The 27,980-nt window shown below is 48.2% G+C and overlaps 1 protein-coding gene across 2 annotated transcripts in view; it reads right to left on the bottom strand.

The window, feature by feature from the left end:
- Window positions 1-529: 529 nt before the first annotated feature.
- Window positions 530-27,980, bottom strand: part of LOC102946597 (myosin-IIIb) — a 144,354-nt gene continuing 116,903 nt past the window's right edge. For both annotated transcript variants that reach the window (XM_037902509.2, XM_037902510.2), the window contains 4 exons: window positions 9,516-9,681; window positions 8,528-8,842; window positions 8,019-8,109; window positions 530-4,186 (listed from right to left, as the gene is read on the bottom strand). In XM_037902509.2, coding sequence (XP_037758437.1) covers window positions 8,050-8,109; window positions 8,528-8,842; window positions 9,516-9,681 — 541 coding nt within the window. In that variant the 3' untranslated portion in view covers window positions 530-4,186; window positions 8,019-8,049. The remainder of the gene's footprint in view (window positions 4,187-8,018; window positions 8,110-8,527; window positions 8,843-9,515; window positions 9,682-27,980) is intronic.

Here is a 27,980-nt window from a genome sequence, read left to right as displayed (position 1 = left end):
TCTCAGGTAATCTGGGGTCAGTGACCACAACATTCTAATCAAGGGCACATGTTATTCAAAAACAATCTTTCTCAGATTCCATGTATACCAATACTGGTTCCTGATACAGCAATATTTAATAAATAAACTACTGTCCATTCAGGGAGATTATCTGAAAGACAGCATGTACAAGAAACAACAGGATCTACCTCAACTACTGGTGCATCACACAGCAAAACAAACCTGAAGAGCACTGCACACTGCTTTTTGTGCCAGGAACATTTTTAACATTGCAAAATCAGGTGTGTGGCCACGATTGCTCAAGCCAGTACAATGGGACACAGAAGCTAGCCACTCCTGCCTCGTGAAGCCTTCCAGATGGTCACAACAAGCAGAAAGGGTGACCTATAATATGGATGGACAGTAGTGTGTAGTAAGTAATTAAACTGAATTTATATATGGAGGCCTCAATTATAATGTCACTACTCCAAATTTCTGGTTTATTTCTTATGTACATAGCACTGTGGTACACACTATGATACTGTCTATCCCAGTTTTTCAAAATGAATTTATTATCCAAAGTGATCCCCAATACCAAGATGAAGTATAAACTTACCAACCAGTTTTTTAAACATGTAAATTAATCCACTCAGTTTAAATTAAAATCATTATTAGACAGAAAACACGCACATTATTCATATTAGCCATGACATGCACAAGGCAGATCAAACCTTGAATGACCTTATCCATGATGGGAATCTTGAAATACTGATTTCCCACACCTGGATGGCCGATATCTTTACTATAATTCTGGTCTCTTATGCTAAGTGTCCTCTAACACCTTGCATTGGTAAGTAAGCAAGCTTTGGCTTAAATAGTTATGAAAGTTGTCAGGATCAGGACATATGATTATTTTACCATAGCAAGAGGTAGTTACACTGACAAACCAGTACCTGGAATATGAGTATCCAAAACAAAGAGAAGGGAAGGAACAGAGCAACAAGATAAGAAACTGGGTTGAACTGATGGCGTGGATTTTAGTGACATGTAAAGAGATGTGTAACATGTAAAATCATCCTATAAATGCTATCAGCTGAAACGTATAACTCTGGGAGTGCACCATCTGTGTAAGGTGAACGTAACAACACTGCATGAGATGGCTTCCAGAGACCAGTATCATATTGACTCTTTTTTCCCCCATAGTATATTCTTATTGGTTTTAGCAGTAACCCTGACCGATAATGGTTCTTTGGTCTTCTGAATATATTTCATAATGAGTCAAAGTGAGTTAAAGCAACTGACTATAAAATTTATCAACTACCACTAGGTCAAGTAGCAGGAGCTGGTGATTGTTACTGATGGCTTGGGATGATGGCTGTAGCACCTTGGAGCCTTAGTCATGGACCAGGACCTCAATGTACTAGGCGCTGTACAAGGACAAAAAAAAACCAGAAGGCCCCTGGAACAAGGCGCTTACGTTCTAAGTATCAGACAAGAGACTATAGATGGATAGAGAGACTGACGGGAGTACAAGGAAACAATGAAACATTACTGGTCAACATGACAGGCCAGAGGACCACTGAGATCACAGCCTAATCACGGTCACGTTTTTTTAGGCATCACGGCAAAGGAGAGTTTTGAGAAGGGATCTGAAGGCGAATAATGAGGTAGCTTTGAGGGTTTTTATAGGAAGAGCCTCCCAATCTTGAGAGGCAACATGGGAGAAAGCATAAAGGTGCTCGTTTGAATATTTAACAGGTGGGCAGTGGAGGCTGGCATCATGCACCCATGTGTCAACAACTTGATAGCGAATGAGAGGACAGGGAGGATGAGGATTGACCAGGAGGGCCCTGACAGCGAACACAAGCAGCGACAGAGAAGGGTGCACCAGTGAAGGGAACCACAGAGAGGGAAGCCAGAGTCAAAGCAACAGGCTAGGACAGCAGGATAATGTCGCACTACAGTTGCCTTGGCACTGAAAGGAGGCTGTGAATATTACCTCTGCCCTGGTTACCAATCATTAACCATTTCCTTGTCCCTAAGCAGACTCCTGGACAGCACTTTGCCCACACCCAGGACTCAGAGAAATGGCTGAAGACCATAGGAACACAGATGTCATGGTCATAGGCGCCGACTTCTACTGGCACCGGCGGGTGCTCGACCCCTCCTCTGCCCCCGGCCCAACCCCAACTCCACCCCTGCCCTGCCCCCTCCTGCCCCCATTCCAACCCCTTCCCCAAATCCCTGCCCTGGCCCCGCCTCCTCTCCTGAGCGTGCCATGTTCCCGCTCCTCCCCCCTCCCTCCCGGAGCTTGCTACAGCTGTTTGGCGGCGGCAAGCACTAGGAGGTAGGCGGAGGAGCGGGGACGCGGCGTGCTCAGGGGAGGAGGTGGAGGAGGAGGTGGGGCGGGGCGGGGATCTTGGCTGCCGGTGGGTGCAGAGCATCCACTAATTTTTCCTCATGGGTGCTGCAGCCCTGGAGCACCTACGGAGTCGGCGCCTATGGTCATGGCCTCCTCCTAACATCAGAGAAGCTGTTCCAAAAAGTCTCATTACATTCAATGTGTTAAATGACAGAAAATGTAAATAGTGCAGCACTTGCTCCTCTGTGCCATGAGTCAGGGGACACCATTGTGCAGCCTGAAGACGTAGTGTTACTGCTCCATGGAGACCAAGGCATGGGGGACAGGAACAGGTCCCTCATTTTCTCTGTTCTGGGCTAGAACCCAGCACAGAGATGGGGGAGTAGCCCAAGTGAGGGCTTTGGCTTAGGGGAGGCAACAGCCCCTTCCTGTTTCTGTGAGGGTCTCAGTTCTGGTTTTGATGCTAGAAAGGCAAAAGGAACAAATCAATTTAATTCCCTATCCCCAGCGCCAGACATCCATGGCCTGCCAGAACAGCGGGTCCAAACCCCCACAGTGACCTTGCCAAAGCACAGAGAAAACTCAAAATGGGAGATTGAAAATCAGCACTCTAATTGTGAGCTAAAGGAATACTGTGAGACAGCCTGAGTGATCAGATTTGTTAACCAAAATGTAGTAGGAAGAGAGCCCGAGACATAAGCCCTTGTATTAGAGGCTTGGTATGAGGGAGGACCTGCTCATAGAATGTGGCAAAACAGGGCTGATATTGCAGAAATACACATTCCTAAGAAGTGCTAAGCACAGAGTACTTACACAAACACATCCTGATATTAAGTGGTACCAGAACATCCTGATAATCAAGGATGGTACAAAAACGTTCCTCAAGGATAACAGGAACAAACTAACCCCTCCTACAAAAATAAGGTCAGGATGAAAGTATGTAATAGGAAAAGGAGGATTTGTGGCACCTTAGAGACTAACAAATTTATTTGAGCATAAGCTTTCGTGAGCTACAAGCTTGTAGGTCACGAAGCTTATGCTCAAATAAATTTTTTAGTCTCTAAGGTGCCACAAATACTCTTTTTCTTTTTACGAATACAGACTAACACGGCTGCTACTCTGAAACCTGTCAGTACGTAATAGAGATGTTTTGATTGGACCAACATGTACAAGGTGATGGGTGATAACTAGCCACATCAGGGGGCAGTAACCATGTCAGAGGCAGTACTAACTTGTTTGTATCGGGGTATAAAGATGTATCTCAGAGGGAGTATCTTTGACCAGCTGAGGGGGGAATGGAAAGTCCCGCCATTCACTGAACTGCGTCCCTTATCACGGGCATACACATATTAGTATCTCGTAGAGTCTGCCAGGTGCTATTACCATGCTTTGTTGACAATAAACATGGCCAGGTGTCTTCGCACCCTAACGGATCTTGTGGTCATTGGGCGGTTTGCTCGAGGTCTGCTGTGCCAGCTGTCTGCACAGAGCTAGGACAGCACACAGGGAGAAGACATACACAGCCAAATATCTAAACACATGAAGCACAGGGCATTCATTCTCCAGCTGTATCAGAAAAATCACCACCAAGATTTCCATACAGATTTGCACAAGGACCCCAGCTCTTGGTCATGCCATCACCTCCTTCTGCCAGAATCAGAGACTGGCCTGTACAGCAGCTCCCCAGTGGCAGAGCATGACAAAAAGCTGCAGAAAGTTCTTCTCTCCCAGTGTCTTGTCCATGCCCTGTGCATGTGGAAGAGGCTGCCTTCTCCCCAGGTGCTTCTCCCAGGTGATGCAGGGCCCTGCAGCACCAGAGGAGGGCAGGGCCTGAGCCAGGTTTGTCTGTAAGAGAGGCAAGGAAACAAGTCTCAGGGGAGAATGTAAAGGGAAGGTGGGGAAGGCAGGGAGGGCTCTGCGATTCTCACACTGTGAGCTAGCAAAGGTCTGTGAAGTACCCAGAATGCGGATTGCATGGTAGTTTTGTTTCAAGTACATCTGACTGCAGGTGCAATACACAAAGCACAGCAACAAACAACAGAACTGAAATCTTCACAAGAACTCCTGAAGAGCCTCTCAGTTGCCAACAGATCTCCACCGCCCAATACACACACAGAAAAGCCAAGAAGAGTGGGTGGGTCTTATACCATGGACTGAACATCACCAAATCCAGACTCAAGATTTGGGGACAGGGAGAATGTTCCAAAGTCCAGGAGCTCCTCCCCACCTCCTCCTGTTTAGCTTCAGAATTGTGCATGGTCTCAGCTGCTGCAGTGTCCATGGGGAGAGAGGTGCCTCTTGAGACCTAAACCATGAAAAACCTGCAACTGGAGGGCAACTGGGACCAGTGCAGGCCCTGGAGCACAGGCAGAAATGTGCTCTGTAGGGAACACTGTTTAAGTAGCTGCAGTTCCTGGAGGACTGAACGTGCAGCCCCATGTAGAGCCCACTGCAATGATCCAACCTTGACATCACAAATACCTGGACAGATCTCTGTATCCCAAAGGAATCAGATGCAATCTCTTTGGCAAGTGCTCAACTGCTGCCGTCAACTAAAAATCTAGAGCAACTGGGGATCCAAAAAGACCCCAGGTTACAAGCCTGGGCAGTGATGGAGGGATCCTGTTCATCTGGGAGCCAACATACTCTCTACCACTCCTTCTGGCTGCCTTCCTTGTAATCTCAGTCTCTCCTGTGCTGAGTTGCAGACAGCTGCTCTGGTCGATAACCTAGTTTCCTGGAGACACTGAGTAAATCACTCCCCTACATCGGAGGCTGGGAGAGATGGAAATACAGAGCTGGGAGTCCTCAGCCTGAGGTCGCTGCAACATGCACTTCCTCACCTCTCCCTGATGATCCCATACACATATTGAACAATAGCGGTGTCGGACCGAAGAAACCCCTGTATTCACATCCTAAACACTATTGTAATATCATCTGTCAAACGTATGCTTCATAAAGTACTATTTGAAAACTCATAATTTGCTGGCCAGTATTGTCCTGGTAAAATATGTGTGGAAACACTGTCTATGAAGTTATAAGATTCCCCTGTATGGTGTTATTAACACATGTTCCAAACCTCACAGCCCTGCCTAAACAGAAGTTGGCTTTGCTTAATATGCATTTAAACTGTAAGCAGAGTCATCAAGCAGGAAGGGAAGACAAAGGAAGTTCAAACAGGTGAAAAAAACAGCAAGGAACATCCTTCCATGTAGACTCTTTGGCTCCTGGTTCTCAGCTGGAAATGTTTTTAAAGAGGGGGACTGGAACCATAAAAAGGAGGGACAAACACCCCAAGGCAACCTTCTCTCTCCCTGTCCATCACATTCACTGTACCTGAAGGGTTAAAGGACGCAGCCATTGGACTGGGGGAGGGGTCCAGACCGGCAGAGTTTGGTTAGGAAGACTATTGAAAGCACGTGGTGAGAGAACTTTGCTGGGAATCTAATGTAGGCACTGTTAAGTTAGGCGACAGTAAGCATTTTATATTTATTTTTCTTGCAACCACTTCTGATTTTTATGCCTTATTACTTGCACTCACTTAAAATCTCTCTTTGTAGTAAATAAACTTGTTCTATTGTTTTATCTAATCTAGTGTGTTCAAGTTGAAGTGTCTGGGTAACCCCATTTGGGATAGCAAGTTGTGTGCATGTTATTCCCTTAAAGGAATAACAGACTGAATATATTCATACTGTCCAGGACAGGGCTGGGCAAGACAGAACGTGTGTGTCTGGGGGGAAATCTGGGGCTGGGAGTGTATTGGAATCACCCTGCGGTGACTTTAAGGCTGGTAAGAGCCAAGGTGGGTCTGGCTGGCTGGAGCACACATAGATGTGGCTGAGAGTGATTTACATGCTGGAGGCTGTGAGCAGTCCATGCTGGAGGTTACAGCAGCAAAGTACTGTAAGGGGCACCCCAGGTTACAGGGCAGAGGTGACACAGCTATTCACTGGTCTGGATTGTACTCTGGTATGTCACAGGGTGACAAGATAGGACCCCTGCCCAACACTAATCACCACAATCTCTCAAAAGAAGGGAGCAGAGCCACTTGAACACCCTGACAACTCTTGCTAGGAGCTTCAGACAGATCAGCAAAGCCTTGTGGCCAGTGGTGTCACAGGCAGCAGATAGAATCAGATCGGACACCTGACGCTCATCCATCACCAGCTCGACGCTGACCTGATGGGAGTCAGAGACCTGAACAATCCAGATATTACTGGAGATGCTTTACCACAACCTCCTCAACAATCTTGCCCCAACAGGGGAGATTTGGGACATGGTTGGGCAGACTGTCTATGCCAAGGGATGGTTTCTACAGCAGGGTCTAACTTGCTGAGAGAAGCCAGCTCCTTGCCTTCTCTTAGGAGATGACTGTCAATGATTCACAACAGTGACATCAACACCTCTCCACTGGTTCTCACCAGCCAGGTGGGACATGGCTCTCACCCACTGCCTGTACATCCATTAGATATGCATTAGTCAAACAAAGTTATTGGGCCCAATACAGGAGTAGCTGCTTAAAATTCTCTGACCTCTTCTGTACAGGAGGCCAGCCTAGATGATCTAACAGTCCCTTCTGTCCTTACGATCTATGAATCCCCCAGCACTGCAGCTACCATCATAGGCTGACACTCAAGCAGAGAAGCCTGTCCCCACCACCCGTCAAGAACCAGCTGTGCCCCGTGGAGGCAGCGAACACTGGCCTGAGCTGCTGCTAATTCAGTCTTTATCCTCTGAGTCTCCAGCTCCCAGAAGTCTCAGGAACCCTGGATTTCAGCTCCACACACTTGCATTCGTTATAGGAGCCAGTGGCCACTCACTGTCCTTGTTCAAAGGCTTTGCCTCCAGAACCCTGCCTTTTCTCCAGCACTGATTTTTCCCTCTATGCCTCCCTCCAATCCTGCCACTCTGCTGCAGCTCTTGACCCCTGGAACAGCCTTCCTGTCTGGCCATCCTGTATCAGAGGTCACCGCCTCCCCAGTGCCCTCTCTCATCCATCCCACATACTACAGCTACAATACCCTCCCTCTCCTGCTGCTTAGACTATGTCAGCCTTGCTCAAACCCCATCATTGGCTGCTCTTTCCTCCTACATCAAGTCCCAGCTCTTCCACCTCACCTGCACAGCTCTGCCCCCTGCTTTTCTCTCTCCTCACTACCCCAGCTGCACCTCCAGTGCTACCTGCTCAGTGTCTCCCCACGGGCACTACCTGCTCCTGGGTCCCCCCTCAGACCCACAAGCTGTATAAGCAGCTGAATAAAGCAGAGCACAGATTAACTTGCCGTAACCCTCATTCTCTCCTGCTCCCCATGCCCAGCTGTTGTCATATGTTGTGGCCTTTAACAGACGGAGCTCACCAGGGCAGGACATAGTTATTGCCTTTGAAGCACTCTGCTCACCCCAGTGCCACTGAAATAACAAAAGCCTAAGCTGAAAATGCAGCTTTCCCCCCCTTCCCTGATCTCCCTGTGGTGCAGGCCCCCAGAAGCCTCCCTAGCTTCTGCTGGCAGCTGCTCTCCCGTTTTACCCTCCACTCCAAAATCTGTACACGTGCTGGCCCAGGGAGACTCTCCAAGCAGCCACAGGTGCAATGAGATGAAATGGCTCCTCTGTTCCTCTGACTTCCCTAGGGAAGCTGCATCTACCACCTGTCCTGCTGCAGGGGCCCCGCTCTTACCATGTCACTCTTGCTGTGGGCCCCGCTGCCTTCAGTGCTGGGGCTTCAGTTGCAGCTCAGCATAGGAGCCATTCGAGGGGTGGGAAGAAAACTGCAGGGCAAAGCAGAGGCACAATGTCAGCCCCCCTCATCACACACACACACAACCCCCTCTGCCATCCCACACTGGGGACCTCCCCACCAAAGCCCTGCAGGGCCCTGTGCTGTTCATGCCCAGGGGCGCTCACGCCATCTGCTCTCCAGGAGTGAGGAAGCCTGAAACCTTGTAGTTCCCAGTGAATACATCCTTGATCCAGAGACCACATAACCACAGGGCATGGAAAATGAGAAGCCTGGAAAACCTGCAACAGGGAGGAGAACACTGCCTTCTACTTGTAGGGAGCCCTCTTCCCCACTTGGTCCCCAGGCAAAGAGCTTCTAACTCACCTACAGACACTCTGGACAGACAGGGTTTGCTTCGGTGGCCAACAGATACAGGGTGGATGGACAGAACCCGCCAGCCTTCTTACCTGCTGGATTTCCCACATTGCCAACCGTATGGAGGGGTAGAGGCGAGGAATGGCCCGTCTGGCCACCCCAGCCTCACATGGGCTTCGCTCCGCCCCCTCCTCATCTGGGCTCAGCTGCTGCTCTTGGCATTTCTTTGATTTCCTGAAACGCATGTGCTTGAGAACAGCAGTTGCTCCTGCATGCTGGATGTGGCTGACAACAGGTGCCCCATTAAGACCAGCCTGTTCCCTTTGAGGCTGTTTCTCCCCATCTGCTGGCCATGGGGCCAGGGTGTGGAATTTCAGCTCCTCATAATCAGAGTCCCCATCACCTCTCTGAAGGAAAAAGGGCAGAATTCAGAAGAGACAGAGATCCACAGCTAGCTGCAGGAGTCTCCAAGTCAGCAGCCAGAAGTAAAATGCCCAGATGCAGGAGTCCCCAGGACACCTCCAGGAGTGCCCAGCTATTGGAGTGTCCCTGCCTCCAGAACATCAATGAGGGGCTTGGGATGCAATGCAGCTGTGAGAGGCACTCCCCAGGATGGTAACTGGGGGGGCAGGGACATAATGCCTGGCTCGTAGAGCTGCCCTGGGATGACCAGGGATGCAATGGGAGCATTCCTCTCCCCCACCAAAATAGTAACCTGTGTTGCTGGTTCTCAACCTATTTACCATTGTGGGCTGCATATGCAGCTTTCTGTGTATTGTGTGGGCCGCAGCCACACAATATATCTACTACCCATATGGCCTTGAGGATGTCACATGGGCCGCAGCTATATGCTGACTGGGCCGTGGATCGAGAACCACTGGCCTATCTGCTAGAGCTTCCGAGTGAATAAAGATAGGAGGGGTCTGGGCTGCCTGACCAGTTGGTAAAGTACTGGACATTTCCTATGGGAACACAAAGCAATACAACCGTCGGGACAATTCCATTAGCTCAGAGGGAATAGTCTGAGCCCCCCCACCCACCCTTTGCCCATAAGGCACAACTGGAGTCCCCAACACCCACCTGCTCACAGGGCACAGTCAATGTCTCCATGAAGGGCTGGATTCCCACAGTTCGATGGTATTGGACCAGCGCGGTGAGTGAGGTGTGAGCTCGGTCCTCCCCCAGGATCACATAGCGTGCATTGGGCTGCATCTCAATCATGTAATGCCTGCAGCGGCTCTCACCCCTACAGAACCAGACAGACTCACTGCTCTGGGCCCCAGAGCCTCTCCAGGCCTTTCTTAGCAGCAGCATCTGCATTAGAGATGTGCCTAGAAGCCCCAGCTGAGATCAAGGCCCTACAGCTCTGGGTGCTGCTTAGACACTAGAGAGAGATGGTCCCTGCCCTGGATTTATACTAAATAAACCAGTGCTGGGAGGGGAAACAGTGGCACAGAGAAGGGAAGTGACTTCCGCAAGGTCACACCAGGGAGGTGACAGAGCCAGGAACAGAATACGGGTCTCCCAACTCACAGTCCACAGCTCTGAAACCTTGTAGCACTTCCAGCATGAGATATGGTAACACAACATTTTGTTTAAAAAAACAGAATGGTACAAAATCAACAGGGCACACAAAATGTATTAAAAACTGGCTAACTGACAGGTCTCAGACCGTACCTGTAAGCTAGGGAAATCTGAGACTTGGAAGAAGAAAGAGGTGTAGAAAGGAAAGCCAAGGTAAGAGAGAAAGTCATGTGGTATTCGGTCAGTTTTCTTTTGGAAGAAATTGGCAAGAACCTGAACAGAGAGAGAAGCAGAGGCACAAGTATGGGAGGGTTTGAGGAATGAGTTAAAAGTGGTGGAAAGATGGCTGGAATTTTGGGCATGGGACTCAATTAAATTGGAAATGTAGAATTGTTTAGCTAGGAAGATGGCAGAACTGAAAGAGGAAAGAATGAATTTGTAATTGATGAAGTCAGCCTGGGCATGGGATTTCCACCAAAGATGCTTCGCTGCATGAGAACAGGAACAAAGGGAGCAGATGGGACTATGTTATAATCATCTAGTCTGACCTCTTGTATAACACAGGCCCAAGAGCCTCACCCAGTGATTCATCTATCCAGCAAAGAGCTTCTGGGTGAGCGACAGCACAATCTTTTAAAAAGAGAGAGTCTTAATTTAAAAAAAGAAAAGGAGTATTTGTGGCACCTTAGAGACTAACCAATTTATTCGAGCATAAGCTTTCGTGAGCTACAGCTCACTTCATCCGATGAAGTGAGCTGTAGCTCACAAAAGCTTATGCTCAAATAAATTGGTTAGTCTCTAAGGTGCCACAAGTACTCCTTTTCTTTTTGCGAATACAGACTAGCACGGCTGTTACTCTGAAACCTCTTAATTTAAAGACTTCAACTGATGGAGGATCTGCCACATCCTTAGGTAAGTTGTTACAATAGTTAATCATCTTCACTGGTAAACAACTGCACCTTATTTCCAGTCTGAATCTAGCTTCCAGGCATTGGATCATGTTATCCCTTTGTCTGCTAGATAGAAAAACCCACTGTGCCGCTGGCAGACCCGATGCCAGCTCATGCCAAGGCCCCTAGGCCTCACTGAACTCTGACAAAAGCATAGCTGGAAACCGGTCTGGCTCACCTATGTGTTAGCATTGTTAAAACAGATGTTAAGTTGCTAAAAATATGTTTAGTGCTTAGACTTGATGAAATACTTGTAGGATGCTGCATGTATTGATCTCACTTATAACATCTTTAGCCCATGGTATGAAGCTATACTAACTGTTTGCATTGTAAACCTCTGTAATTATGTGACTCACCAAACAGAAAAGAAGCATTAATTAGTGTAAACTGTTGGTCCTACACACAAGAAGGCCCACTGAAACCAAATGAGCCATTGTAAAACATCAAAGGACAAAGACTCTGTTGGTTGCTCTGCCCCCCCACCCCCCACACCCACGAAGAGGGGACCTGCATCATCTCATCCCATTAGCTTGAACTCTGGGGGAAGGAATAAAAATGCCTGTGAAGAAGGAACTGCATCACTGTGCTGCTTGGCATTTGGAGAGAGCAATATTTGTAAGCGTAAGCAAGGGATCTGCCAGCTGCTTCGCTTGGGTTAGCCATAACGGACATATAGAGCTTGTGTATTACAGGTGTCTCTATTACTTTTTGAAATGTAGCACTGTCACTCATTTGTATGTGTATGTTTACCTGCTTTAACCTTGTAAATAATTCTCATTTCTTTTTCCTAGTTAATGAATCTTTAGTTAATTACAAACTTGGCTACAAGTGTTGTCTTTGGTAACAGATCTGAGATACAACTGACCTGGCGTAAGTGACTGGTCCTTTGGGACTGCGAGCAACTTGAATATTGTCGAGAGTTTTGGTGTAAGGGACCATCTATCATTAAGTCCAGCTTGCTGGGTGGCAAGAGACTGGAGTGCCCAAGGGGACTGCCTGTAACTCCATGTTACGGCTGTTTAGTGCTTTAGGAGTTCAAACTTGTTACTTGGTTGGTAACATTGGCACTTACACTCCTGAGCTATTCTAGATGGCTTGACACCCTCTATTATCAGGATCTCTTCTCCATTTAGGTAATTGTAGACTGTGATCAAGTCACCTCATAGCCTTCTCTTGGTTAAGCTAAATAGATTGTGCTGCATTAGTCTCTCAGTGAGGGCAGGTTTTCCAGACCTTGAATCATTCTTGTAGCTCTTTTCAGTGCCCCTTCCAATTTGTCAACTTCCTTTTTGAAGTCAGTACATCAGAACTTGACACAGTATCCAGTATCAGTCCCAGCAATGCTGTCTACAGAGGTAAAATCACCTCCCAACTCCTACTCACTACTCCCCTATTTATACACCCAAGAATGGCATTAGCCCTTTGGGCCACAGCATCATACTGGTAGCTCACGTTGCTTGTTCACTATGATCCCTAGATCCTTCAGTGTCAGTGCTTTCCAGAGTACAATCTGTAGGTATGGTCCTTGGATTTGGCTGCATTAGAACACATTTTGTTTGAATGGGCCAAGCTTACCAACTGATCCAAGTCACTCTGCAAGACTGTGCTGTCACTACCATTTATCACTCTGCCAATGTGTGTGTCATCCACAGTTCTATCAGTCATGGGTTAATATTTACACTGAGATCATGAATAAAAATATTGAACAGTGTCAGGCCTGAAATTGATCCCTGTGGAACCCCATTAGAAACTTCCCCCGCCCTCCATATGATGATGATTTTGCACTGACAACTACTTTTTGAGACCTGTCAGTTAGCTGTTCTTAATTCATTTTGTGTATGCTTTATTGATATTGTATGGTATAATCATGCTGTACAAAGTTAAACCCTTACAAAAGTCTAAGTATATTACATCTACAGAAAGAAAAGGAGGACTTGTGGAACCTTAGAGACTAACAAATTTATTTGAGCATAAGCTTTCGTCAGCTACAGCTCACTTCATTGGATGCATTCATCGGACCATGATGAAGTTTGACCGTGTGCTTGATTGATTGTTTGAAAAACGTGAATTGGGAGTGCTTTGTTCCAGGTGAGCCTTGAGTGGGCCTGACTGCTATAAAAAGCCAGTCAGCTGTGAACCAGCTGAGCGCGAACAGCAGAGAGGCTAACAGAGGGAGTTTGCCTGGGAGTTCGCCTGGGGAGAGCCCACTGAGGTTTACATCCTGCCAGCTTCTCTGAGTAGTTACTACAACTCCTGAGGAAGCCTGTAGAAGGAAGGTAATATGGATGGGAAGCGTTCAGCTGTTGTGACCTGCACTGGATGTGCCATGTTTGTCTTTCTTCCACAGGACAGAAGCGACTTTGTCTGTACAAAGTGCAAGCTGGTCTCCATACTGGAAGAGAAGGTTCAAGGTCTGGAGAAACAAGTATCGACTCTGCGTTGCATAAGGGAAACTGAAGATTTCCTGGACAGACGTCAGGATATGCTTCTACGGACACAATGTTCTGAAGATTCAGAGCAGGCTGCACAGCAGGGACAGAAGGCCGGTGAAGAAATTTGGCAGCATGTGACCTCCAGAAGAAGAAAGGGGAGCGTCCATGTACCAGCAATGCAGATACAGGTAAGCAACCGTTTTCATGTTCTCTCCACAGGTACTAATGCGGAGAGTGGACAGGATGACACCTCTGAGGGAAGGGAACAGAAGGAGACGCCGCCAATTGGAAAGCATGAGATGCACTGTCCTAGGGATGGGGGTTCCAGGACCACCACTCCCAAGAGAAGAAGGTGGGTGGTGGTGGTCGGGGACTCTCTCCTCAGGGGGACTGAGTCATCTATCTGCCGCCCCGACTGGGAAAACCGAGAAGTCTGCTGCTTGCCAGGAGCTAGGATTCACGATGTGACGGAGAGACTGCCGAGACTCATCAAGCCCTCGGATCGCTACCCCTTCCTGCTTCTACCTGCAGATACAGGTAAGTAACCGTTTTCATGTTCTCTCCACAGGTACCATTGCGGGGAGTGGCCCAGATGATACGTCTGGGGGAAGGGAGCAGAAGGAGACTCCGCCAGTTGAAAGGCATTAGATGCACTGTCCTAAGGTTGGGGGTTCCACGATCACCACTCCCAAGAGAAGGAGGCGGGTGGTGGTGGTCGAGGACACTCTCCTCAGGGGGACTGAGTCATCTATCTGCCGCCCTGACCGGGAAAACAGAGAAGTCTGCTGCTTGCCAGGGGCTAAGATTCGCGATGGGACGGAGAGTCTGCCGAGGCTCATCAAGCCCTCAGACCACTACCCCTTCCTGCTTTTCCACGTGGGCACCAATGATACTGCTAAGAATGACCTTGAGCGGAGCACAGGAGACTACGTGGCTCTGGGAAGGAGGATAAAGGAGTATGAGGCACAAGTGGTGTTCTCGTCCATCCTCCCCGTGGAAGGAAAAGGCCGGAGTAGGGATCATCGAATCGTGGAAGTCAATGAATGGCTACGCAGGTGGTGTCGGAGAGAAGGCTTTGGATTCTTCGACCATGGGATGGTGTTCCAAGAAGGAGGAGTACTAGGCAGAGACGGGCTCCACCTAACGAAGAGAGGGAAGAGCATCTTCGCGAGCAGGCTGGCTAACCTAGTGAGGAGGGCTTTAAACTAGGTTCACCGGGGGAAGGAGACCAAAGTCCTGAGGTAGGTGGGGAAGCGGGATACCGGGAGGAAGCACGAGCAGGAGCGTGTGAAAGGAGAGGGCTCCTGCCTCATACTGAGAATGAGGGGCGATCAGCGGGTTATCTCAAGTGCCTATATACAAATGCACAAAGCCTGGGAAACAAGCAGGGAGAACTGGAGGTCATGGCAAAGTGAGGGAATTATGATGTGATTGGAATAACAGACACTTGGTGGGATAACTCACATGACTGGAGTACTGTCATGGATGGGTATAAACTGCTCAGGAAGGACAGGGAGGCCAGAAAAGGTGGGGGAGTTGCACTGTATGTAATGGAGCAGTATGACTGCTCAGAGCTCAAGTATGAAACTGCAGAAAAACCTGAGAGCCTCTGGATTAAGTTTAAAAGCATGAGGAACAAGGGTGATGTCGTGGTGGGAGTCTGGTATAGACAACCGGACCAGGGGGATGAGGTGGACAAGGCTTTCTTCCGGCAAGTCGCAGAAGCTACTAGATTGCACGCCCTGGTTCTCATGGGCGACTTCAATCATCCTGATATCTGCTGGGAGAGCAATACATTGGTGCACAGACAATCCAGGAAGTTTTTGGAAAGTGTAGGGGACAATTTCCTGGTGCAAGTGCTGGAAGAACCAGCTAGGGGCAGAGCTCTTCTTGACCTGCTGCTCACAAACCGGGAAGAATTAGTAGGGGAAGCAAAAGTGGATGGGAACCTGGAAGGCAGTGACCATGAGATGGTTGAGTTCAGGATCCTGACACAAGGAAGAAAGGAAAGCAGCAGAATACGGACCCTGGACTTCAGAAAAGCAGACTTTGACTCCCTCAGGGAACTGATGGGCAAGATCCCCTGGGAGAATAACATGAGGGGGAAAGGAGTCCAGGAGAGCTGGCTGTATTTTAAAGAATCCTTATTGAGGTTACAGGGACAAAGCATCCCGAAGTGTAGAAAGAATAGTATATATGGCAGGCGACCAGCTTAACAGTGAAATCCTTGCTGATCTTAAACAAAAAAAAGAGGCTTACAAGAAGTGGAAGATTGGACAAATGACCAGGGATGAGTATAAAAATATTGCTCGGGCATGTAGGAATGAAATCAGGAAGGCTAACTCACACCTGGAGTTGCAGCTAACGAGAGATGTTAAGAGTAACAAGAAGGGTTTCTTCAGGTATGCTGGCAACAAGAAGAAAGCCAAGGAAAGCGTGGGCCACTTACTGAATGAGGGAGGCAACCTAGTGACAGAGGATGTGGAAAAAGCTAATGTACTCAACGTTTTTTTGCCTCTGTCTTCACGAACAAGGTCAGCTCCCACACTACTGCACTGGGCAGCACAGCATAGGGAGGAGGTGGCCAGCCCTCTGTGGAGAAAGAAGTGGTTCGGGACTATTTAGAAAAACTGGACGTGCACAAGTCAATGGGGCCGGATGCGTTGCATCCGAGAGTGCTAAAGGAATTGGCGGATGTGATTGCAGAGCCATTTGCCGTTTTCTTTGAAAACTCATGGCGATCGGGGGAAGTCCCGGAAGACTGGAAAAAGGCTAATGTAGTGCCAATCTTTAAAAATGGGAAGGAGGATGATCCTGGGAACTACAGGTCAGTCAGCCTCACCTCAGTCCTCGGAAAAATCATGGAGCAGGTCCTCAAGGAATCAATTCTGAAGCACTTAGAGGAGAGGAAAGTGATCAGGAACAGTCCGCATGGATTCACCAAGGGAAAGTCATGCCTGACTAATCTAATTGCCTTCTATGATGAGATAACTGGTTCTGTGGATGAAGGGAAAGCAGTGGATGTATTGTTTCTTGACTTTAGGAAAGCTTTTGACACGGTCTCCCACAGTATTCTTGTCAGCAAGTTAAAGAAGTATGGGCTGGATGGATGCACTACAAGGTGGGTAGAAAGTTGGCTAGATTGTCGGGCTCAACGGGTAGTGATCAATGGCTCCATGTCTAGTTGGCAGCCAGTATCTAGCGGAGTGCTCCAAGGGTCGGTCCTGAGGCCGGTTTTGTTCAATATCTTCATTAATGATCTGGAGGATGGCGTGGATTGCACCCTCAGCAAGTTTCCGGATGACACTAAACTGGGAGGAGTGGTAGATACGCTGGAGGGTAGGGATAGGATACAGAGGGACCTAAACAAATTGGAGGATTGGGCCAAAAGAAATCTGATGAGGTTCAATAAGGACAAGTGCAGAGTCCTGCACTTAGGACGGAAGAATCCAATGCACCGCTACAGACTAGGGACCAAATGGCTAGGCAGCAGTTCTGCAGAGAAGGACCTAGGGGTGACAGTAGACGAGAAGCTGGATATGAGTCAACAGTGTGCCCTTGTTGCCAAGAAGGCCAATGGCATTTTGGGGTGTATAAGTAGGGGCATTGCCAGCAGATTGGGGGACGTGATCGTTCCCCTCTATTCGACATTGGTGAGGCCTCAACTGGAGTACTGTGTCCAGTTTTGGGTCCCACACTACAAGAAGGATGTGGAAAAATTGGAGAGAGTCCAGCAGAGGGCAACAAAAATGATTAGGGGTCTGGAACACATTACTTATGAGGAGAGGCTGAAGGAACTGGGATTGTTTAGTCTACGGAAGAGAAGAATGAGGGGGGATTTGACAGCTGCTTTCAACTACCTGAAAGGTGGATCCAAAGAGGATGGATCTAGACTATTCTCAGTGATAGCAGATGACAGGACAAGGAGTAATGGTCTCAAGTTGCAGTGGGGGAGATTTAGGTTGGATATTAGGAAAAAATTTTTCACTAGGAGGGTGGTGGAACACTGGAATGCGTTACCTAGGGAGGTGGTGGAATCTCCTTCCTTAGAAGTTTTTAAGGTCAGGCTTGACAAAGCCCTGGCTGGGATGATTTAGTTGGGGATTGGTCCTGCTCTGGGCAGGGGGTTGGACTAGATGACCTCCAGAGATCCTTTCCAACTCTGATATTCTATGATTCTACACATGGGTACCAATGATACTGCCAAGAATGACCTTGAGCAGATCACTGCAGACTATGTGGCTCTGGGAAGAAGGATAAAGGAGTTTGAAGCACAAGTGGTCTTCTCGTCCATCCTCCCCGTGGAAGGAAAAGGCCTGGGTAGAGACCATCAAATCGTGGAAGTCAACGAATGGCTACGCAGGTGGCGTCGGAGAGAAGGCTTTGGATTCTTTGACCATGGGATGGTGTTCCAAGAAGGAGGAGTGCTAGGCAGAGATGGGCTCCACCTAACGAAGAGAGGGAAGAGCATCTTCGCAAGCAGGCTGGCTAACCTAGTGAGGAGGGCTTTAAACTAGGTTCACTGGGGGAAGGAGACCAAAGCCCTGAAGTAAGTGGGGACATGGGATACTGGGAGGAAGCACGAGGAGGAGAGCGCGAGAGGGGAGGGCTCCTGCCTCATTCTAAGAAAGCAGGACAAACAGCAAGTTATCTCAAGTGCCTATACACAAATGCAAGAAGCCTGGGAAACAAGCAGGGAGAACTGGAAGTCCTGGCACAGTCAAGGAATTTTGATGGGATTGGAACAACAGAGACTTGGTGGAATAACTCACATGACTGGTGTACTGTCATGGATGGATATAAACTGTTCAGGAAGGACAGACAGGGCAGAAAAGGTGGGGGAGTTGCACTGTATGTAATGGAGCAGTATGACTGCTCAGAGCTCTGGTATGAAACTGCAGAAAAACCTGAGAGTCTCTGGATTAAGTTTAGAAGTGTGAGCAACAAGGGTGATGTAATGGTGGGAGTCTGTTATAGGACACCGGACCAGGGGGATGAGGTGGACGAGGCTTTCTTCCGGCAACTAACGGAGGTTACTAGATTGCAGACCCTGGTTCTCATAGGAGACTTCAATCACCCTGATATCTGCTGGGAGAGCAATACAGCGGTGCACAGGCAATCCAGGAAGTTTTTGGAAAGTGTAGGGGACACTTTCCTGGTGCAAGTGCTGGAGGAACCAACTAGGGGCAGAGCTCTTCTTGACCTGCTGCTCACAAACCGGGAAGAATTAGTAGGGGAAGCAAAAGTGGATGGGAACCTGGAAGGCAGTGACCATGAGATGGTCAAGTTCAGGATCCCGACACACGGAGGTAAGGAGAGCAGCAGAATATGGACCCTGGACTTCAGAAAAGCAGACTTTGACTCCCTCTGGGAACTGATGGTCAGGATCCCCTGGGAGAATAACATGAGGGGGAAAGGAGTCCAGGAGAGCTGGTTATATTTTAAAGAATCCTTATTGAGGTTACAGGGACAAAGCATCCCGAAGTGTAGAAAGAATAGTAAATATGGCAGGCGACCAGCTTGGCTTAACAGTGAAATCCTTGCTGATCTTAAAAACAAAAAAGAAGCTTACAAGAAGTGGAAGATTGGACAAATCATAGAATCATAGAATATCAGGGTTGGAAGGGACCTCAGGAGGTCATCTAGTCCAACCCCCTGCTCAAAGCAGGACCATTCCCCAATTAAATCATCCCAGCCAGGGCTTTGTCAAGCCTGACCTTAAAAACTTCCAAGGAAGGAGATTCTACCACCTCCCTAGGTAACGCATTCCTGTGTTTCACCACCCTCCTAGTGAAAAAGTTTTTCCTAATATCCAACCTGAACCTCTCCCACTGCAACTTGAGACCATTACTCCTTGTCCTGTCCTCTTCTACCACTGAGAATAGTCTAGAACCATCCTCTCTGGAACCACCTCTCAGGTAGTTGAAAGCAGCTATCAAATCCCCCCTCATTCTTCTCTTCCGCAGACTAAGCAATCCCAGTTCCCTCAGCCTCTCCTCATAAGTCATGTGTTCCAGACCCCTAATCATTTTTGTTGCCCTTCGCTGGACTCTCTCCAATTTATCCACATCCTTCTGGTAGTGTGGGGCCCAAAACTGGACACAGTACTCCAGGTGAGGCCTCACCAATGTCAAATAGAGGGGGACGATCACGTTCCTCGATCTGCTGGCTATGCCCCTACTTATACATCCCAAAATGCCATTGGCCTTCTTGGCAACAAGGGCACACTGCTGACTCATATCCAGCTTCTCGTCCACTGTAACCCCTAGGTCCTTTTCCGCAGAACTGCTGCCTAGCCATTCGGTCCCTAGTCTGTAGCGGTGCATTGGGTTCTTCTGTCCTAAGTGCAGGACCCTGCACTTATCCTTATTGAACCTCATCAGATTTCTTTTGGCCCAATCCTCCAATTTGTTTAGGTCCCTCTGTATCCTATCCCTGCCCTCCAGCGTATCTACCACTCCTCCTAGTTTAGTATCATCCGCAAATTTGCTGAGAGTGCAATCCACACTATCCTTCAGATCATTTATGAAGATATTGAACAAAACCGGCCCCAGGACCGACCCTTGGGGCACTCCGCTAGATACCGGCTGCCAACTAGACATGGAGCCATTGATCACTACCCGTTGAGCCCGACAATCTAGCCAACTTTCTACCCACCTTATAGTGCATTCATCCAGCCCATACTTCTTTAACTTGCTGACAAGAATACTGTGGGAGACCGTGTCAAAAGCTTTGCTAAAGTCAAGAAACAATATATCCACTGCTTTCCGTTCATCCACAGAACCAGTAATCTCATCATAGAAGGCAATTAGATTAGTCAGGCATGACCTTCCCTTGGTGAATCCATGCTGACTGTTCCCGGTCACTTTCCTCTCATGTAAGTGCTTCAGGATTGATTCCTTGAGGACCTGCTCCATGATTTTTCCGGGGACTGAGGTGAGGCTGACTGACCTGTAGTTCCCAGGATCCTCCTTCTTCCCTTTTTTAAAGATTGGCACTACATTAGCCTTTTTCCAATCATCCAGGACTTCCCCCGTTCGCCACGAGTTTTCAAAGATAATGGCCAATGGCTCTGCAATTGACCAGGGAAGAGTATAAAAATATTGCTCGGGCATACAGGAGTGAAATCAGGAAGGCCAAATCACACCTGGAGTTGCAGCTAGCAAGAGATGTTAAGAGTAACAAGAAGGGTTTCTTCAGGTATGTTAGCAACAAGAAGAAAGTCAAGGAAAGCGTGGGCCCCTTACTGAATGAGGGAGGCAACCTAATGACAGAGGATGTGGAAAAAGCTAATGTACTCAATGCTTTTTTTGCCTCTGTCTTCACGAACAACGTCAGTTCCCAGACTACTGCACTGGGCAGCACAGCATGGGGAGGAGGTGACCAGCCCTCTGTGAAGAAAGAAGTGGTTCGGGATTATTTAGAAAAGCTGGACAAGCACAAGTCCATGGGGCCGGATGCGCTCCATCCGAGAGTGTTAAAGGAGTTGACAGATGTGATTGCAGAGCCATTGGCCGTTATCTTTGAAAACTCATGGCCATCGAGGGCGGTCCCAGATGACTGGAAAAAGGCTAATGTAGTGCCTGACTAATCTAATTGCCTTCTATGACGAGATAACTGGCTCTGTGGATGAGGGGAAAGCGGTGGACGTGTTGTTCCTTGACTTTAGCAAAGCTTTTGACACTGTCTCCCACAGTATTCTTGCCAGCAAGTTAAAGAAGTATGGGCTGGATGAATGCACTATAAGGTGGATAGAATGCTGGCTAGATTGTCGGGCTCAACGGGTAGTGATCAATGGTTCCATGTCTAGTTGGCAGCCGGTATCAAGTGGAGTCCCCAAGGGTCGGTCCTGGGGCCAGTTTTGTTCAACATCTTTATAAATGATCTGGATGATGGGATTAATTGCACTCTCAGCAAGTTCGCAGATGACAAAAGCTTGGGGGGAGAGGTAGATACACTGGAGGGTAGGGATAGGGTCCAGAGTGACCTAGACAAATTGGAGGATTGGGCCAAAAGTAATCTGATGAGGTTCAACAAGGACAAGTACAGAGTCCTGCACTTAGAAGGAAGAATCCCATGCACCGCTACAGACTAGGGACCGAATGGCTAGGCAGCAGTTCTGCGGAAAAGGACCTAGGGGTTACAGTGGATGAGAAGCTGGATATGAGTCAACAGTGTGCCCTTGTTGCCAAGAAGGCCAATGACATTTTGGGATGTATAAGTTGGGCCATTGCCAGCAGATCGGGGGACGTGATCGTTCCCCTCTATTCGACATTGGTGAGGCGTCATCTGGAGTACTGTGTCCAGTTTTGGGCCCCACACTACAAGAAGGATGTGGAAAAATTGGAAAGCGTCCAGCGGAGGGCAACAAAAATGATTAGGGGTCTGGAACGCATGACTTATGAGGAGAGGCTGAGGGAACTGGGATTGTTTAGTCTGCAGAAGAGAAGAATGAGGGGGGATTTGATAGCTGTTTTCAACTACCTGAAAGGGGGTTCCAAAGAGGATGGATCTAGACTGTTCAGTGGTAGCAGATGAGAGAACGAGGAGTAATGGTCTCAAGTTGCAGTGCGGGAGGTTTAGGTTGGATATTAGGAAAAAAATTTTCACTAGGAGGGTGGTGGAACACTGGAATGCATTACCTAGGGAGGTGGTGGAATCCCCTTCCTTAGAGGTTTTTAAGGTCAGGCTTGACAAAGCCCTGGCTGGGATGATTTAGTTGGGGATTGGTCCTGCTTTGAGCAGGGGGTTGGACTAGATGACCTCCCTTCCAACTCTGACATTCTATGATTCTATGAAGTATTCCTTTTCTTTTTGTGGATACAAACTAACACGGCCACTACTCTGAAAAAATACATCTACAGAGTTACCTTTATCCACCAAACTTGTAATCTTATGAAAAACAGAAATTGGGTTTGTTTTAGAAGACCTATTTTTCATAAAACCAAGCTGAGTGACATTAATAATATTGCCAGCCTTTAATTCTTTATAAATTGAATCCTGAATCAGTTTTTCCATTATTTTGCCCGGGACTGATGTCTGGCCAACTGACCAATAGTTACCTCTCCTTTTTGAATATTGTTACAACATAAGCACTCTTCTGGGTCACTTCTCAGAGCAGAGGTGCTTCTAGGGCCATTCGCCTCTGACTTGGGACAGCTTCCAGGCTTCATCCTGCAAGCTGCTGGAAAGTGACTCCAGGAGGAATTGAAGGCACTCAGCACCTCACATGATTGGGCCCTAGTGCATGGTAATATAGGAGGGAGTTAGATAGGATAGATAATCCTTGGAGTGACATCAATCCCGGGAAAGATAATGGAGCAGCTGATATGGAACTCAATGAATAAAGATTTAATGGTGGTTAATATAATTAATGCCAATCGACATGGGTTTATGGAAAATAAATCCTGTCAAACTAACCTGATATCTTTTTTGATGAGATTACAAGTTTGGTTGATAAAAGTAGAAGTGCTGAGGTAATACACCTAGACTTCTGTAAGGCAGGGGTTCTCAAACTTCACTGCACTGTAACCCCCTTCTGACAACAAAAATTACTACGTGACCCCAGGAGGGGGGGATCGAAGCCTGAGCTTGCCCAAGCCCCACTGCCCTGGATGGGGAGTGGGCGGGGGGGACAAAGCCCAAGTACCACTGTCCTGGGCAGGGGGAACAAAGCAGAAGCCCAAGGGCTTCAGCCCCAGACAGGGGACCTGTAATCTAAGCCTCAGCATCCCTGGATGAAGCCCTCAGGCTTCGGCCCCGGGCGGTGGGGCTCAGGTTTTGGACCCGGGCCCCAGTAAGTCTAAGCCAGCACTGGTGACCCCATTAAAATGGGGTCGCGACCCACTTTGGGGTCCTGACCAACTGTTTGAGAACTGCTGCTGTAAGGCATTTGATTTGGCACTGCACAATGTTTTTATTACAAAACTAGAAGGACAGCAAATAGGGCTGCCAATTAATCGCAGTTAACTCACACGATTAACGCAAAAAAATTAATCGTGATTAATCTCACTGTTAACCAATAGAATACCAACTGAAATTTATTAAATATTTTTGATATTTTTCTATATTTTCAAATATACTGATTTCAATTACCACACAGAATACAAAGTGTACAGTGCTCACTTTATATTATTTTTATTACAAATATTTGCACTTAGAAATGATAAAAGTATTTTTAAATTCACCTAATACAAGTACTGTAGTGCAATCTCTTTATCATGAACGTGCAACTTCAAATGTAGTACTTTTTGTTACATAACTGCACTCAAAAACAAAACAATGTAAAGCTTTAGAGCCTACAAGTCCACTCAGTCCTACTTCTCATTCAGCCAACCGCGAAGAGAAACAAGTTTGTTTACATTTATGGGAGATAATGCTGCCCACTTCTTAATTACAATGTCACCTGAAAGTGAGAACAGGCATTTGCATGGCACTGTTGTAGCTGGCGTCGCAAGACAGTTACGTTCCAGATGCGCTGAAGATTCATATGCCCCTTCATGCTTCGGCCATCATTCCAGAGGACATGCTTCCATGCTGATGACGCTCATTAAAAAAATAATGCGTTCATTAAATTTGAGACTGAATTCCTTGAGGGAGAATTGTATGTCTACTGCTCTGTTTTACCCGCATTCTGTCATATATTTCATGTTATAGCAGTCTCAGACGATGACCCAGCATAGGTTGTTCATTTTAAGAATACTTTCACTGCAAATTTGACACAATGCAAAGAAGAAACAAATGTGAAATTTCTAAAGATAGCTACAGTCCTCGACCCAAGATTTAAGAAGCTGAAGTGGCTTCCAAAATCTGAGAGGGATGAGGTGTGGAGCATGCTTTGACAAGTCTTAAAAGAGCAACACTCTGATGCAGAAACTACAGAACCCAAACCACCAAAAAAGAAAATCAACCTTCTGGTGGTGGCATCTGACTCAGATGATGAAAATGAACATGCATTGGTCCACACTGCTTTGGATCGTTATCGAGCAGAACCTGTCATCAGCATGGACGCATGTCCTCTGGAATGGTGGTTGAAGCAGCAAGGGACATATGAATCTTTAGCGCATCTGGCATGTAAATATCTTGCGAGGTCAGCTACAACACTGCCATGCGAACACCTGTTCTCACTTTCAGGTGACATTGTAATTAAGCGACAGCATTACCTTCTGCAAATGTAAACAAACTTGTTTTTCTGAGTGACTGGCTGAACAAGAAGGACTGATGGCACTTGTAGGCTCTAAAGTTTTACATTGTTTTATTTTTGAATGCAGGGTATTTTTTGTACATAATTCTACATTTGTAAGTTCAACTTTCATGATAAAAAGGAGGGAAAAGACAGGAAGACATTTCATTCTGTCCACCACGGCCACGAATAACTGGATGGACCTTCAGAATGGTTTCGTTCTCTCAATATGGCAGGCTAGTTAGCTCTTCGAACATCCAATGAGTGAAGTCTCTGCTCCCTGGTGCTGGAATTTGGCTTAGGGTAGAATACAGGGAGGAAGATGTCCAGGTTGATGTGAAATTGGGAAACAACCTTTGGGAGAAAAGCCAGGTGAGGCCTGAGTTGAACCTTGTCCTTATGGAATACAGTGTAAGGGGGCTCTGATTTTAGGGCCCTGAGCTCGGACACCCTCCTAGCTAAGGTTATCACTACCAGAAATGCCACGTTGTATGAGAGACAGAGATGGGAGCACGTCGCCAAGGGCTCAAATGATGATCCCGTAAGTCTGGAAAGGACTAGTTTGAGGTCCCAAGCCGGGATAGCCTGTCAGACCTGCGGGTATAGTCTGTTGAGACCCTTAAAGAAATGGCTGACCATTGGATTTGCAAAGACCGAGCAGCCCTCTGTGCCTGGGTGGAAAGCAGAGATGGTGGCCAAGTGAACTCTTATTGATGACACGGACAGCTCCTGCTGCTTAAGATGGAGAAGATAGCCCAGTGTAAGTGGCACCGAGGCAAGCATCGGGGATGGGAGGTGCTGCTCCAACCAGATTGAAAATCTCTTCCACTTGGCAAGGTAGATAACTCCTGTGGAAGGTTTTCTGCTGCCAAGGAGAACTTGTTTGTCTTGATCAGAGCAGGAGAGCTCCCCTGCGTTCAGCCATGGAGCTTCCACGCTGTGAGGTGGAGCAACTCGAGGTTCAGATATTGGAGGCGGCCGTGATCCTGCGTTATTAGGTCCGGGAAGAGTGGCAGGGTGACCAGGGTTTCCACGGACATTTCCGGGTGTAATGTGTACCAGTGCTGGCGGGGCCAGGCTGGAGCTATCAATATCACCAAAGCTCGGTCCCCCCAAATCTTGAGTAGTGCCTTGTGAACGAGAAGGACAGGTGGAAATGCATATAGGAGACGGCCTCCCCATGGGAGGAAGAATGCGGCTGCGATGGAGCCCGGGCTGTGACTCAGGAAGGAGCAGAATCACTGACACTTCCTGTTGTGTCACATAGCGAACAGGTCTATTTGGGGAAAGCCCCACCGATGGAAAATTGATTTTACTACATCTGGGTGAAGGGATCACTAGTGGCCATGAAACAACCTGCTGAGATGGTCCGCCAGCTCATTCTGTATTCCAGCGAGGTACGATGCTTGCAGGCGTATTGAGTGCTGTACACAGAAGTCCCACAGCATAAGGGCTTCCTGGCACAGGAGAGAGGAGTGTGGACCCCCCTGTTTGTTGATATAAAACATTGTCATGGTGTTGTCTGGCAGGACTGATACACATCTCCCTGCTAGGTGGGCTCTGAAAGTCTGGCATGCCAGGTGCGCCACTCTCAGTTCTCTGACATTGATGTGTAGAGCGAGATCCGCCTGAGACCAGAAGCCTTGTGTTCTGAGATCTCCCAAATGTGCCCCCCAGCCCAAGTCTGATGCATCTATCACTAAGGAGAGGGATAGTGAAGGGGACCCCTGGATCTACTACCTGTGGGTCGAGCCACCACAGGAGGGAGTTGAGTACCAGGTGAGGCAGGGTTATAATCCTGTCCAAACTGTCCCAGACTGGCCGGTACACTGACGCTAGCCACTACTGAAGTAGTTGAAGTCTGAGTCTGGCATGCTGTACTACATAGATACAAGCTGCCAGGTGTCCTGGAGCTTCAGGCAATTCCCTGCTGTGGTGGTGGGGAACTGAGACCCCGTATGATGTCAGCCAGGGACCAAAACCTGGCTTCTGGGATGTATGCCCTGGCCTGTGTCAAGTCCAGTACTGCCCCTATAAATTCTATCCTTGGGACAGTGTTGATTTCCCTTCGTTTAGAAGGAGACCCAGTTCATCGAATATCATTCTCATGAAGCCGACCTGTGCCTCCACTTGAGACCTGGGGCAGCCCTTGATCAGCCAGTTGTCAAGGTATGGGAACGCTGCCATGACTGCCATGCACTTGGTGAACACTCGAGGAGCTGCTGACAGGCCAAAAGGGAGGACTGTGAACTGATAGCGGTTGTTCACCACAAACCTGAGGTATTTTCTGTGGGGCAGACTTATTGCTAAGTGAAAGTACACGTCCTTCAAGTTGAGGGTGGCATACTAATCTCCTGGATCCAGTGAGGGGATAATGGAGGCCAAACAGACCATGCGGAACTTGAGCTTCTTCACAAACTTGTTGAACTCTTGCAGGTCTAGGATGGGCCTGAGCCCAACCTTGGCTTTCGGTATTAGGAAATACCGGGAGTAGAAACCCTTGCCCTTTGCTTCTGAGGAACCTCTTCCACTGCCCCTAGCGATAGGAGCGAGTGCATCTCCTGAATAAGGATCTGCTTGTGAGAGGGGTCCCTGAAGAGGGACGGGGAAGGGGGGGGGAAGGGTGGGAAGGCACAGAATTGGATGGAGTATCCCCCCTCTACTGTGCAGAGTACTCCGCCCAAAGTGATACGGGACCATGGATGGTAGAAAGGGGAAAATCGGGACAAGTCAGGTTAGATCCAGTTCTTGCACTGGTGTGCCGTCCTCGACCGCACCCTCAAAAGGCTGGTCTGGGGCCAGGAGGTGTCTTGGGATAGCCAGAGCCCTGGCCAGAGGATGGGTGTGGTCTTCTCCTGATACTCCTATTCCTCCTCTGAGGAGCGTCCTGCCAGTTCTGTGGCTGGTAGAATCATGAGGGAGGCTGCGGCCAGAAGTGCCTGAGATGAGTGTCAGGAGTGTGCAGGCCCAAGGACCTGAGCGTGGCCCTTGAGTCCTTTAGACTGTGGAGTCTTTTTTCTGTTTTATCAGAAAATAGGGCCGAACCCTCGAAGGGAAAGTCCTGGATGGTTTGTTGGACCTCGTAGGGGAGACCAGAGACCTGCAACCAGGAACTCCTCCTCATTGCAACCCCTGTGGCCACTGTGTGGGAGGCCGCATCTGCCGGGGTCAATGCAGCCTGTATGGAAGCTCGGGAAATCAGTTTTCCTTCCTCCACCAGTGCCGAGAACTCCACATGAGAGTCCTCTGGTAGCAGCTCAGCAAACCTGGCCATTGCACCGCAGGTGTTATGCGGGTATCTGCTAATGATGGCCTGCTGGTTTGATATGCGGAGCTGCAGCCCCCCAGTAGGGTGGACCTTCCTCCCCAAAAGGTCTAGTCTTTTAGCATCCCTATTTTTAGGGGAGGGGCCCTGGTAGCCTTGGTGCTCACGCTGGTTCGCTGCATCAACCACCAG

The sequence above is a fragment of the Chelonia mydas genome, chromosome 5 (assembly GCF_015237465.2).
Source record: "Chelonia mydas isolate rCheMyd1 chromosome 5, rCheMyd1.pri.v2, whole genome shotgun sequence".
In the NCBI taxonomy this organism is placed as follows: Eukaryota; Metazoa; Chordata; order Testudines; family Cheloniidae; genus Chelonia; species Chelonia mydas.
The sequence above is the reverse complement of the archived record's forward strand: the minus strand, read 5'-3'. Positions and strand labels throughout refer to the sequence as shown.